The 15,573-nt window shown below is 37.8% G+C and overlaps 2 protein-coding genes across 2 annotated transcripts in view; one reads left to right on the forward strand and one right to left on the reverse strand.

Moving 5' to 3' along the window:
- Positions 1-3,762: 3,762 nt before the first annotated feature.
- Positions 3,763-12,266, forward strand: LOC107739192 (interferon regulatory factor 4-like). The gene is made up of 8 exons (XM_016551218.1): positions 3,763-3,987; positions 4,364-4,550; positions 4,883-4,968; positions 5,088-5,193; positions 5,284-5,391; positions 7,547-7,879; positions 11,779-11,885; positions 11,972-12,266. The coding sequence occupies exons 1-8, from the start codon at positions 3,814-3,816 to the stop codon at positions 12,143-12,145; spliced, it is 1,275 nt and encodes a 424-aa protein (XP_016406704.1). The 5' UTR covers positions 3,763-3,813; the 3' UTR covers positions 12,146-12,266.
- Positions 12,267-13,429: 1,163 nt separating this feature from the next.
- Positions 13,430-15,573, reverse strand: part of LOC107739177 (nuclear receptor coactivator 7-like) — a 13,053-nt gene continuing 10,909 nt past the window's right edge. Inside the window, exon 7 of the mRNA XM_016551203.1 lies at positions 13,430-14,076. Coding sequence (XP_016406689.1) covers positions 13,941-14,076 — 136 coding nt within the window. The 3' untranslated portion in view covers positions 13,430-13,940. The remainder of the gene's footprint in view (positions 14,077-15,573) is intronic.

The following is a 15,573-nucleotide window of genomic DNA, read 5'->3' on the forward strand; positions in this document are numbered from 1 at the left end:
CGTTTAAACACCGGAAATATCATAAACATGAGATTCACTGTAAAAAATTACCGTGAATTTAACGGTAAAAGACTGTAAAAATGCTACAGTAAAAACCTGACTTTTTACCGTAAATTTTACAGAATTCTTTTTACAGTGTAGTTGTATATACAGATCTAGAGATATGCTTTCTATATTATGAAGTAACAGACAAATGCAACATAAATTACCATATTTTTTAAATTTGTTATGAAAATTATTAATAAAAGTATCATCCTGCTTCTGCAAATCTGCCATGTTTTTAGGAAAAATGCTTACATAAATAAACATATAAATAAAAAATTTAATTACTATATTATTTATATATATAAAATGTATACAATAAAAAAAAATACAAATAAATATTTTAATAAACATTAAAAGGTGTAAAAGGGATGAATTTATCCTTTTTTATTTAACGGAAACCAATATTTTGTATGTTTTTCAGTCTAATTTAAGTCTCGCACAAAGGTCGCTGGTAAATTACAAACTTTCCTGCAGGGCTTAAGATGTGAAAAGAATAAAACATGTTCAAAAATATACATTTTGAGCAACCATGCCAGTTTCATATAGTGTCATAACGTCAATCGAAACAAAGCCGTTCTCGTGTGTGTGCATGAAAAGCGTTCGTGTGTTATATGCATATCTATAGGTGAATGGTTGTGATGCTGGTTTATGCATTTATGAGTGAATTTATGATCATGTTTGTTCTCTGCATGTGATCTGAAAGGAGTTTCATGTCCACAATCTTTCATAACTTTCATCTTTTCAGTTTCCTAAATGAACAAGTCTGAAGTTAGACGAACGCTGTTCCTGAACCCAGTATGCTGCCTACATAGGAAGCATTTCAAGCCATCATAATTAATTATCATACTTAAATACAGAAAAGTATCATACAGAAATCTCAACTCTTTTACTCTGTACATTAGGTTTTTAGCTTCGCAACAAATTAACATCAAACTTCATTGAAATCGATCGCAAGTCAAGTCTTTTGAAGTTTGAAAGTTTATAAAGTGTGTAAATAAATCATAATTTCTCACCGTCCATATGCAGCAAATTTGTTATGTAAATGATTAATAAATGTATCATCCTGCTTCTGCAAATCTGCCATGTTTTTAGGAAAAATGCTTACATAAATAAACATATAAATAAAAAATTTAATTACTATATTATTTATATATATAAAATGTATACAATAAAAAAAAATACAAATAAATATTTTAATAAACATTAAAAGGTGTAAAAGGGATGAATTTATCCTTTTTTATTTAACGGAAACCAATATTTTGTATGTTTTTCAGTCTAATTTAAGTCTCGCACAAAGGTCGCTGGTAAATTACAAACTTTCCTGCAGGGCTTAAGATGTGAAAAGAATAAAACATGTTCAAAAATATACATTTTGAGCAACCATGCCAGTTTCATATAGTGTCATAACGTCAATCGAAACAAAGCCGTTCTCGTGTGTGTGCATGAAAAGCGTTCGTGTGTTATATGCATATCTATAGGTGAATGGTTGTGATGCTGGTTTATGCATTTATGAGTGAATTTATGATCATGTTTGTTCTCTGCATGTGATCTGAAAGGAGTTTCATGTCCACAATCTTTCATAACTTTCATCTTTTCAGTTTCCTAAATGAACAAGTCTGAAGTTAGACGAACGCTGTTCCTGAACCCAGTATGCTGCCTACATAGGAAGCATTTCAAGCCATCATAATTAATTATCATACTTAAATACAGAAAAGTATCATACAGAAATCTCAACTCTTTTACTCTGTACATTAGGTTTTTAGCTTCGCAACAAATTAACATCAAACTTCATTGAAATCGATCGCAAGTCAAGTCTTTTGAAGTTTGAAAGTTTATAAAGTGTGTAAATAAATCATAATTTCTCACCGTCCATATGCAGCATGTTTGCTGGATGGTGTTTTTAATAGCTGAAATAAAAGAAAACAGACTGTATTAACATTGAGATTATAAACAAGATGAACATTTTAAACATGAAGACTTCAATGGGTTACATATTGTACGACAGACATTCTCTGGCTCACGTATTAATAGATATGATATGATGATTAATAGGTGACATTTGTACCTTGATAGACACACATCTGCTCCTTATATGAGTTAGCATATGTCAAACGACAACGCAAATATTTTACAAACAATAACATCTACAATTACGGAACATTTCAGCATATTTTCACTAATATTTCATTCCGTTGTTCAGACCATGTCTCATGAAAACTTTTTCAGGTTAAAATCAACAAAGAAAACTGAGATTAACACGATGACTTTAATTTCATGACTTGACAGTTTTGTTTTTTGCTGAACAGATGATTTTCGATGAGTTTAACAGGTGGTTATTTTGCAGATGACGGGATTCATTTGAATATCTGGCCATCAACCACAAAATGTAACAGATTTCTGGGAAAATGAGTTTGAATTTTGAGTCATAAATGAATTATAGATAGATAGATAGATAGATAGATAGATAGAAAAAAATGGAAAATATAAAATAAAAAGAATTATCCATAGTTTAAAATATATATAAAAATAAGCTGTTAACTGATTACATTTATATTTGTTATATAAATAAATTAAAAATATAAAATAGAACAAAAACAAAATTAAATTAAATAAATAGAATAAAAACAAAATTAAATTAAAATGAATGAAAATAATTAATGAAAATAAAATATAAATACATTAAAATAAATAAATGAATAATGTCCACAATTTAAAATAATGTATCTATAATACAAATATTTATTAAAAAACTGATTATGATGTTCTTGTATATACAATATATGAATTTCTGATGTTGAAGAAAGAATTATGTTTCTTAATACATAATTCATGTCACATAATAACAGTCGGAAAAGACGTTTATTTGTGTCAAACCCTGTACAATAAAAAAACAAAAACAAATGTAAACTTTTTGCTGGAGCAGATGAAAGAGTTGTTATTGCGTGTGTGTGAGTGTGTGTGTGTGTGTGTGAGAGAGAGTGTGTGTGTGTGTGTGTGTGTGTGTGTGTGTGTGTGTGAGAGAGTGTGTGTGTGCGTGTGAGTGTGTGTGTGTGTGTGTGTGTGTGTTGCTGAGTGTGTGTTGCTGAGTAATTGCAGTCCCAGAGGACTCGTGTTCCCGTCCAGTCATAACATAAGGAGCAGTAACACTCACAGGTGCACACAGCCACCAAAACTGCTCCGTCATTTAACACGGAGGGGAATTTGTGGCTTTAAACTGCTGCTGTCATGCTCTCAGGTCAAGTCTGAGCAATAATCATCTGTGATATTAATAAAATCTCTCAATGGTCTCCACAGAAACATGCATTTCATTAGATTAGAACATAGAGATAAAAACTGTTAAAATGAGTCTTGATAGTGACATAAAGCTACATAAAAGGGGGAATTAATGTTATTTGACATTTAATAATGTAAAAAGTTGGAGAGCACTGAAAAAAAAATTGGTGTAGAAACACTTTTCATCTATCTATCTATCTATCTATCTATCCATCCGTCCATCTATCCATCCATCCATCCATCCATCTATAGTGCATAATTATTAGGCACGCTGATATTCTGATCATATTATTTTTCCAAGCACATTTGACCAATTCCAAACCACATCAATCTTATCCACCCATAAAAAGGCAAATAATTATGAAAAATCACATGTGAAAACTGAACAACATGAGTTATCAAAACCAAATTCTCAGCAGCCTCTGCTGAAGACACCGTCACCATCACAGCTCCTGCTGCTTGCATACTGTACACTGGAGTTTTGTCAAAGCGAGGATGTCAGGAAGCTCCGGGAACGGGAAGTTACGTCAGTGGCTGATCGAGCAGGTGGACACTGGGAAATATCCCGGCTTAGTTTGGGAGGATCGAGAGCGGACCGTCTTCCACATCCCGTGGAAACACGCAGGGAAGCAGGACTACAACAGAGACGAGGACGCCGCGCTCTTCAAGGTGTGCATGTTATGATATAGGTACATTTAAAAATTAATCATCAATATAAACAAACAGCAATTATAAATTGCATTTGCATGCAACAAAATAAAACATGAAGCACATTTTGCTTTATTTAAATTAGTCATACTTCATTAGATCAAGTGTTTTATCAATTCAAACTGTATGCATTTATGTTAAATGTTTTGATTGAAAAGTGTGTTTGTGCATTTATTTATTTATTTGCTTGCAATAAATGCATTTTATAATGCATTGGAATTAAGGCATTTTTAAGCATATAAACACCTGCTGTTCATTCATGTGTTTATGCAAATGAGATCTGTTCAGCATAATTTATGCTAATGGTTTATTAATTAAGTCTGGTTTATTGAATCAGGCCTGGGCTCTGTTTAAGGGCAAGTATCGCGAGGGAATAGATAAACCGGATCCTCCCACCTGGAAAACCCGGCTCAGGTGTGCCTTGAACAAGAGCAGCGACTTCGAGGAGCTCGTGGGCCGAAGTCAGCTAGACGTGTCTGAACCGTTTAAAGTTTACCGCGTTATTCCTGAGGGAACCAAAAGAGGTAAACACACACTCATATTTATAAATATATTACATTTAAATATGAAATTAATTCAATCTGACAATGCAAATATTGTATGTTTTTTTTACACATTTACATTACTAAATAAATTAAAATGAATAATTTCTAAAAAAAAAATGTAATGTAATTTATAAATATATAGAAATTTGTATATATGTATATAAATAATATATGTATATATATATATATATATATATTAAGATTAATATTTAGAAAACTATTTATTCATTCTATTTAATTTATAAATATATATTTATAAATTAATTAATTAATACACATTTAAATAGCAATTAATTTCCCCTTCATTTCAGCACCAAAATCATATGAGAAAGTTTCCACAAGCTCGGGTCTCCATAACTACCCGTTTTATCCTTCATATGAACCTGTGGAGGGTCAGGTAACTCTAACCTAAACAAGCTTATTGCAGACTACTAAACTCTACTAAAAGTAATATCTGGCCATGAAAATAAAACCGGTAGGGTAGTGATCTGTTCCTGTGTCTGTCTCTCTGTACAGGTGTGTAACTTCCTGTCTGCTGCTGACAGGAGCTGGAGGGACTTCCTGTGTGAGCAGAACTCACTGTCTGACGTCCACTTCAGCCAGAACTCCCGCTGGGACGCCGGTATTTACCCTCCCTCTCTCTGTAGTCATTAAGAAAATATATTGAGTCATTTGCAGTAAAGTGTGTGTGTGTGTGTGTGGGGGGGTGTAGGTTACCAGATAAGTGGCTCTTTCTACAGCTGTAACACGTTTGACTCGCCTCCCTTTCCGTTCACTCTGGACGCCAGCATGAGATCAGCCGAGGCCATGGCACTGTCAGGTACACACACAATAATAAACTCCTTAGCAACACCCTAGCAACCACTTAGAACATTCTTAGCACACAACAATCAACAGCCGGCAACCATTCAAAGCACCTTAGCAACTGCCTTGCAGCAACCTAGTGAACACCTTAGAACAAACAACCTTGCAACCGTCTAACAATGCCTCAGTTACAAACTCCTTCGTTTGGTCCACTGTTTTGGAACTGACATTGATGAGTGGCACTGTGTACGAAAGTTAAAAACACGGCGCTCACGTGCGAGACGCTGCAAAAGACACGAAACGCGTGTCACACAAGACACAGTGGACATAAACGTCTGTCTAACGCGTGTTTACATAGAAAACAAATGGAAAAGTAGCGCATTGGAATGGAAAAACACATTCTGTGTGAACGGCCCCTTAGAACATCTTAGCAAACACATAGCAACAGACTAGCAACAGGCTAGCAACTACCTACAAACAGTGTTGGGCAAGTTACTTCCAAAATGTAATACATTGTATATTACTAGTTACTGTCTTTTGAAAGTAATTAGTTACATTACAATATTACTGTCTCTGAATTGTAATGCGTTACACTACTTTTGAGTTACTTTTCAGTTACTTTCACAAAAAAATATCCACAGAAGTATTATAAAATGCCAAAATGTAGTTTAATGCTGCTCATTCTACATCCAGTGGAGGGTAATGTGATGGGTCTATATGGCATAAAATTATAAACTGAGATTGTAACGAGTAATAATATTACCCAAATTTGATTAGTAATGCGTTATATTACTGAGTTACAGCAAAAAGTAATATACTACTGTAATATTATTACTTTTGTAATGCGTTACTCCCAACACTGCCTACAAATGCCCCAGTAACTACTAAGAACATCTTAGCAACTGCCTAGCAACAACCTACAGATGCTCCAGTAACCACTTAGAACATGTTATCAACCGCCTAGCAACCACCTACAAATTCCCCAGTAACTACTAAGAACATCTTAGCAACTGCCTAGCAACAGCTCAGCAACTACCTGCCAATTCCCCAGTAAGCATTTAAAACATCTTATCAACCGCCTAGCAACCACCTACAAATGCCCCAGAAACTACTTAGAACATCTTAGCAACTGCCTAGCAACAACCAACAAATGCCCCAGTAACCACTTAGAGGAAACATAGCAACTGACTAGCAACAGTCTAGCAACAACCTACAAATGCCCCAGAAACAACCTAGAACATCTTATAAACTGCCTAGCATTAGCCTGGCAACAACCTACAAATGCCCAGTAACCAGTAACTACTCAAAACACATATCACAGTAAACAACTGCCTACAAATGCCCCAGAAACTACTTAGAACATCTTATAAACCACCTAGCAACAGCCTACAAATGTCCCATAAACTACTTAGAACATCTTATAAACCACCTAGCAACAGCCTACAAATGTCCCATAAACTACTTAGAACATTTTATAAACCGCCTAGCAACAACCTACAAATGCCCTGTAACCACTCAGAACATCACAGTAACTGCCTAACAACTTCCTGGCAACTACCTATAAAGGCACCAGTAACTATATACTGTAGAACATCTTAGCAACTACCTAGCAACAGCTTAGTAACCACCTACAAATGTCCCAGTAAACACTTAGGGCATCCTAGCTACAGCCTAGCAAGAACCTACAAATGCTCCAGTAACCACTTAGAACATCTTAGCAAATGCCTAGCGACAGTCTAGCAAACTAGCTACAAATGTCCCAGCAACCAATTAGAACATCTTAGCTATAGCCTAGCAATAGTCTAGCAACAACCTACAAATGCTCCAGTAACCACTTAGAACATCTTATAAACCACCTAGCAACATTCTATCAACAGGCTAGCAACAACCTTCAAATGCTCCAGTAACCAATCAGAACATCTTAGCAACTGCTTAGCGACAGTCTAGCAACTACCTACAAATGTCGCAGTAACCAATTAGAACATCTAAGCTACAGCCTAGCAACAGCTTAGCAACAACCTACAAATGCTCCAGTAACCACTGAGAACATCTTATAAACCGCCTAGCAACATCCTAGCAACAACCTACAAATGCCCCAGTAACCCCTTAGAACATCTTATAAACCACCTAGCAACAGCCTGGAAACCCACCTGCGTCTCTGACTCTTCCAGACACCCGTCTGCAGGTGACGGTGTTCAGCGGTGAGACTCTGGTCACAGACGTCACCGTCACGAGCGCCGAGGGCTGTCGACTGGCTCCGCAGGATGACAACTGGACCTACAGCGGGCCGAGTGGCTCGGAGCTGGTTCCTCTCCCTCAGGCTGAGATGGGAGCACTGGAGGGGGGCGTCTTGCTCTGGATGATGCCCGACGGCCTGTACGCCCGACGCTTCTGTCAGTGCAGGGTCTACTGCGACGGGCTGCACGCTAACCGGAGCGCCAAACTCTGTAAACTAGAGCGAGAGCAGACCAGCAAACTACTGGACACACAGCTCTTCCTGACAGGTTAGAACAGCTCAACAACTACTAAACCGCATTTTAATATATTTAGTATTTAAAGGGATAGTTTACCCAAAAATGATATTTTTGTAATTAATTACTCACCCTCGTGTTGTTGCTAACCCGTAAGACTTTCGTTCATCTTCGGAACACAAATGAAGATATCATCAGCAGCAGATACCTTGAACTTGAGTTCACTTCAATCGAACCAAACAAGACAAGTGTGAATACACCCTGAGAGATTTCTGTTCCTCCACTGACAGTCTACATCAGGGGTTCTCAAACCTGTCCTGGAGGACCCCTAGCCCTGCACATGTGCAGGGCTAGGGGTCCTCCAGGACACGTTTGAGAACCACTGGTCGACATAACTACCACCAGTGTTGCCAAGTCCATAGTTTTACAGAATAATTGGGCTACTTTTACACTGTTGCCATGGGTTGTTTTTTAGTCTGTAGGTTAAAGCAATCTCCTGTCCCAACAGCCACCCACCGGAATGCTATTTCCATGGAGGGGTCCCCCGATGGAGCGAGAAATCACGGAAAAAATACGATTGGGCTAATTTTGAATAGCAGTTAGGCTGATTTTGTTTTGCAGACCTGGCAACCCTGATTATCACGTTGACGCTTCAAAAAGTTAATAAAGAGATCGTTAAACTTTATTCACATGTAAACATTTATCAACGCACACACACCCGCTATAGCAAAGGGAAGCTCAAGCATGCTTGCTTGACGTGTGAGAACCAATGAGGATTATTCTCGTGTTACGCACCACGTTTGAGCTTCCGTAACAACCAATAAGGTTCCTTCTCCAGTGTTACACACCATGTTTGAGCTTCCGTAAGAACCAATGAGGTTTGTTCTTGTGTGTTACGCAACACGTTTGATCTTGCGTAAGATCCAATGAGGTTTATTCTCGTGTTACGCACCACGTTTGAGCTTCCGTAACAACCAATAAGGTTCATTCTCCAGTGTTACGCACCATGTTTGAGCTTCCGTAAGAACCAATGAGGTTTGTTCTTGTGTGTTACGCAACACGTTTGAGCTTCCGTAACAACCAATAAGGTTCATTCTCCTGTGTTATGCACCACGTTTGAGCTTCTGTAAGAACCAGTGAGGTTCATTCTCCTGTTACGCGGCACATTTTAGCTTCCGTAAGAACCAATGAGGTTTTTTTCTTGTGTGTTACGCACCACATCTGAGCTTCCGTAAGAACCAATGAGGTTCATTTTCATTTTGTTACGCACCACGTTTGAGCTTCCGTAAAAACCAATGAGGTTTGTTTTTGTGTTACGCAACACGTTTGAGTTTCCGTAACAACCAATGAGGTTCATTCTCCTGTTACGCACCGCGTTTGAGCTTTGTTAAGAACCAGTGAGGTTTGTTCTCCTGTTATGCACCACGTTTGAGCTCCTGTAAGAACCAATGAGGTTCATTGTCCTGTTACACACCACGTTTGAGCTTCCGTAAGAACCAATGAGGTTTGTTCTCATGTTACGCACCACGTTTGAGCTTCCGTAAGAATTAATGAGGTTAATTTTCATGTTACGCACCACGTTTGAGCTTCCGTAAGAACCAATGAGGTTATTTTCGTTATGCACCACGTTTGAGCTCCCGTAAGGATCAATGAGGTTCATTCTTGAGTGTTACGCGGCAAGTTTGAGCTTCTGTAAGAACCAATGAGGTTCATTTTCATGTTACGCACCACGTTTGAGCTTCCGTAAGAACCAATGAGGTTCATTCTTGTGTGTTACGCACTGCGTCTGAGCTTCCGTAAGAACCAATGAGGTTCATTCTTGTGTGTTACGCACCATGTTTGAGCTTCTGTAAGAACCAATGAGGTTTATTTTTGTTACACGGCACATTTGAGCTTCCATAAGAGCCAATGAGGTTAATTCTTGTGTGTTACGCACCATGTTTGAGCTTCTGTAAGAACCAATGAGGTTTATTCTTGTTACACAGCACATTTGAGCTTCCATAAGAGCCAATAAGGTTCATTCTCCTGTGTTACGCAACACGTTTGAGTTTCCGTAACAACCAATGAGGTTAATTCTCCTGTTACGCACCGTGTTTGAGCTTCGTTAAGAACCAATGAGGTTTGTTCTCATGTTACGCACCACGTTTGAGCTTCTGTAAGAACCAATGAGGTTCATTCTCCTGCTACGCACCACGTTTGAGCTTCCGTAAGAACCAATGAGGTTCATTTTCATGTTACGCACCACATTTGAGCTTCTGTAAGATCCAATGAGGTTTATTCTCCTGTGTTACGCACCACGTTTGAGCTTCCGTAAGAACCAATGAGGTTCATTTTCATGTTACGCACCACATTTGAGCTTCTGTAAGATCCAATGAGGTTTATTCTCCTGTGTTACGCACCACGTTTGAGCTTCCGTAAGAACCAATGAGGTTCATTTTCATGTTACGCACCACGTTTGAGCTTCCGTAAGAACCAGTGAGGTTCATTTTCATGTTACGCACAATGTTTAAGCTTCTGTAAGAACCAATGAGGTTCATTTTCATGTTTCGCACCACGTTGGAGCTTCCGTAAGAACGAATGAGGTTCATTCTTGTGTGTTACGCACTGCGTCTGAGCTTCCGTAAGAACGAATGAGGTTCATTCTTGTGTGTTACGCACTGCGTCTGAGCTTCCGTAAGAACGAATGAGGTTCATTCTTGTGTGTTACGCACCATGTTTGAGCTTCTGTAAGAACCAATGAGGTTTATTCTTGTGTTACATGGCACATTTGAGCTTCCATAAGAGCCAATGAGGTTCATTCTCCTGTTACGCACCATGTTTGAGCTTCTGTAAGAACCTCTGATAAAAACTCTTTAAATATAAAAAACGTACTTACAGTCTTTGAGTCAGAACAGCCGGCATTGTAGTCTACTCTCCCAGGATCAGGAAACGGTCCTCCATAAAATGTGCTGCACACATCTGAATATTTGGGTTGAAGTGTTCTGGAACAGTGTTGTAAATACAACTTAACCACTGATTTCTAGTCGTGTCCATTTTTGGAAGACCAAACAAAGTAGTTTCGCTTTCACAATGAAACAGCGTCACACACGGCGGCCTAGAGTGAGCGGCGGCGGCCTACAGTGAGCAGAGGCCGGGGGCTAGCGTGAGGAACGGCCGGAGGGTTAGAGTGAGCAGAGGAGGGCGGGCTTGAGAACGGCCGGCAATTTCGATGAAGGAGCATCCGGAAGGACATGTGACGACTCCGGGCTGGACGGTTTCAGCTTCCGTAAGAACTAGTGAGGTTCATTCTCGTGTTATACGGCACGTTTGAGCTTCTGTAAGAACCAGTGGGTTTTGTTCTCACACTTCAAGTATGGTTGAGCTTCTGTTTATGTTTGCTGATCAATGTAAATATGTGAATAAAAACCTAAATTAAATTAATCATGTAAAACTATCAAGTCTCTTTGGAAAATTTGGATTATTCATATGGATTAGTTTTATGAATCTCTTTATGAACTTTTTTAAACATCAAATTGGTAGTCAGGGTTGCCAGGTCTGTGAATTAAAATCAGCACAATTGCTATTCAAAACTAGCCCATTTCCCCCCCCATGGTTTTCTGCTGTCTGGGGTCCCCTCCACCAAAATAGCATTTCAGGGGGCTGGAGGGGGAATCGCTTTAACCTGCAGACTAAAAAACAACCTGCAGCAACAGTGTAAAAGTAGCCAAATTCTTCGGTATAACCGTGGACATGGCAACACTGGTGGTAATTGCATAAACTGTCAATGGAGGGACAGAAATATCTAAGATTTAATTAAAAATATCTTCATTTGTGTTCCAATGACGAACGAAAGTCTTATGGGTTTGGAACGACATGATGGTGAGTAAACAATGACAGAATCTTCACTTTTGGGTGAACTATCCCTTTAAATTTTAATGCATTCATTCCTGTAGAGCTCCAGGGTTATTTCCTGCATGCTCGTCCTCCTCCGCATTTCCACGTGCAGCTGTTTTTTGAGTGCTGTGACCCCTCTGCAGACAAGAGACCCCTGATTGTCCAGGTAATGACCTTTGACCTCTCCATCCACTCTGACGCAATAGTTGCCTCCACACGACTAAACGTGGCTAAACTTCTCTTGTCCTACAGGTGGAGCCGCTGTTTGCCCGTCAGCTGCTGCTCCTCCTCCAGCAGGGCGGCATGAACTACATGAGGAGCACCCATGAACTTTCACCTCTGATCCCTGAGCAGGTTTACCCCGCCCACCAAGATTATCCTGTTGTCAGCGGACATCAGATGCACGGCAACTTCGTACAAGAATGACCCCAAAAGAGTTACAAGACATTAAGACACCAATTTTTAAAATACAGTTGATAATATTAATAACCCCAGATCTATGTATAGGCTGTTTACTGTTGCCAAGCCACGTAGCTACTTAATGCATTAATACAGAGTCTGAAAATCAATCAATCTGAATTTAAAAATTCAGAAATTTTTTTTAAAAAAAATGAAAAACTTTTTATAAATATATTTTATAAGGAAATATATATATATATTACATTATAAGAAAAATTATGAAAAATAAATGAATATTTTGATGTCTGTGTGATTCATAACATATTTTTAGACTTTACTTTCTTTGATTGCACTGTTTTTACATTGTAAAACTGTGATTCAACAGCATCTCAGGGACAAAATCTGCTTAAAATTAATGTATATTGTTGGAATAAAATATCCACATAATATTGCACTGTATATACTATATACACTATTTACTGTAAACGGAACCTACCATTTAATAAAATTGTATGTGAAACTATATACAGTATTATGCAATGATATAACATTTCAGGAACTACTACTTTACAATCAAATAAACAATACACAATTGTATTTCTAACAAAGGTTCATAATTGCTTTTATGAGTTCTTAATGTAAAGTGTTAAGTTACAGTTATTTACATTAAATATATATTAAATTAATGAAACTTGAGTCATTGACCTCTTCATTTATTGCATTTATTTGGTTCACTTTCAAACACAGAAATACACAATAAATATGACATTCACTGGTTAACATACACAACCGGACAGTGTTTGAAATCAGAGACACTTTGAAACACTTGTAAACTTTTTTTTTTCACTAATGGACCATGAATGCGGTTAGTTAATGCCCACAGATGCTGTCTAGTAGTGAAATGAGTGGACGTTTCCAAAGAGGGGTGCCTTCAACCGCAAGAACGGACTTTGCACCGTGCATCCGTTCACGCTTAAATCACGTAATAATCGTGCTACCGCATAACAGGAAGTGACATCGGTCAGTGATTGCATACACAAACCCACAGTGAAGTGGTGAACCTGATTTGCTAGAAAGTGATGTGACTTGGTTAATGAAATCAGGCGTGCGATTACCATAGTGTTCACGAGTAATACTGGCATAATTTCAAGTGCTTCCCTTTCGAACGAACTAGAAAAGGTCCCTAAAATATCACAAAACAGCAAAACAATCGTCACGTAGGAATACGACTATATGTCACCTCCAATATATATATATACACATATATATATATATATATACACACACATATATATATATATATATATATAAAGAAAACACTCAAATAGAAAAAGAAAAAAACGAAATATAAAAACTGGAGAACAAGGCAAATAAAATGCTTTGGTCAACAAAATCAATTTGTGGACATATTGGCATTGTGAAAATATGAATGTGAAAATACACCAACTAAACGCATCAAATCGCCACGATGTAAACAAAAATTACGATTTGAGAGACTGGCCTCAAAGCGACAGATCTGGCCACCGAATACGTCTTCGGCTTTGAACGCTTCCCGAATATCGTACACAGTCCTCGCCATTCACATACACGTATATGTGTTAATATATTGGTTATATTTCAGCAGGAGAACATATTGCATGCTGGGATAGCTGTGGGCGGCATCGCTGCCACGAAATTCTCTCTCCGTGCTCAGACCAGGAGAAACCAAGTAAAACCATGTCGGCCGGATTCACACGAACAGCCTTGCACAGTTCGGGATAAAGCGTCAAGTAGACATCAAGTCATCATGTCGTGAGCGTGGCGTGGGTACGTTAGCATGCGCTCATTCGAAGGCCCACACCTCCAGGTTTTGGATGGTGAAGTCCTGTTCGGAGGATAGTGGCAGGTTGTTGAAGGTGGAGCATTTGGACGTGGTGCCATGGTAAAGGTCGGCATCCAGCCACAGGCCCAGATGACCCCTGGTAGACGGACAGTTGAGCGTTAAACACGCAGCAGCGAAAGATGCATTGCATGGCACAGAGCTGGGTAGATTACTTACAAATTGTAATCCATTACTGATTCCAAATTCAGAGATGCAAACAGGTAAGAGAGGGAAAAAGGTGAGAACACTGCGTGGATCTGGGGCATGCTCCACACGGAATTTCTTTTAAAGATATTTGCTTTACATGCTCATTTGTAGTAACTTTAAGGTATTTTTTAAATATTTACGTTACGTTCAAAACAAATTTTTCACAAAAAAAAAAGAAAAGTTTTTTAACATCTTGTTGCAACATTTGACAAAAATCAAGACGGAATATATTTGGTCAAAATCCCATGTTATAAAAGATGAAGTGCTATGCAGGCTATTTAAGACAATATTGGCTGACTAGACGGCAATACTGACGTAAAATAGCAAAATGTTTGCCCTCTTCACCGTTCCCACATCTCAGACCTCAAATACATAAAATATTACACTTTTTACACAGTTTTTGAAGTAAAGAAAATACTAGGGCTGGGTAAAAAATATTAATATCTCGATATTAATCGATTCTCATTTTTACCGAACGATATCGATTCTTAAATCTCAAGAATCGATTAGTCTAGCCTGTTTTCAGTTAATGGACGGAACTTTGAAGGGCACTTCCCATCCAATAAATCGCAATAAGCATTGTGCTTTGGTACTTTTAACATGAAAAAGTCTCAGATTTTAAATTCTGTCATTGTATTGCAGTATTCAAACAATTAATGCCGTTTTGGCGTTGTTTAATGTGGAGTGACAGATCGCTGTAGCGCCTCAGTTCAATAAAAGCGGCAGCGCGAGGCGCACGTGAACCAATCATCTTCTCCACATTAATATCAGTTTCAGCACAAAATAAACATGACTAAACATCCGAAGGTAAGTTAAAAGAAAGAGTACAACTTTACAATCCGTATCCTGTCTCATGTAATCGCTCAATCAGTGTTTCAGCCGCACAAAAACGCCAATATAACGTCTTGTAAACAATGTCACGTAACATTTACCTCAGAAAAACATTCGTGACCATAAACTCCTTAGTCAGATAGAAAAATAAACTGTAGAGAGGGGCATTTTGCTAAATATATGCACCATATAACATATTCATTATAAATTTTACCTACATGTTTGAATAAATCCATCAAGTTTTTATGACAGCCACCATGTTTATATTTAAAAAAAAAAAAAAAAAACGGACCAAAATATTATTATGTAATTGTAACTTTATTATTTTAAAAACGTCATTAAGTGTAATTTTAACAAATCAGTCAATTTTAACCTTCAATATTATAATGCAGTACCAACTGACTCTCCAGCTTTAGTTGAGATTTTTTTTCCTTGAGAAAATTTGGCATGTACTGTACCTGATATATATCCAAAATAATCGATATTGAATCGAATCGAATCGAATTGGTAATCGAATCGAATGCTTGTGAATGAGAATCGAATCGAATCGTGAAAT

Source organism: Sinocyclocheilus rhinocerous, unplaced genomic scaffold, assembly GCF_001515625.1.
Source record: "Sinocyclocheilus rhinocerous isolate Xijiao unplaced genomic scaffold, SAMN03320098_v1.1 scaffold555, whole genome shotgun sequence".
NCBI lineage: Eukaryota > Metazoa > Chordata > Actinopteri > Cypriniformes > Cyprinidae > Sinocyclocheilus > Sinocyclocheilus rhinocerous.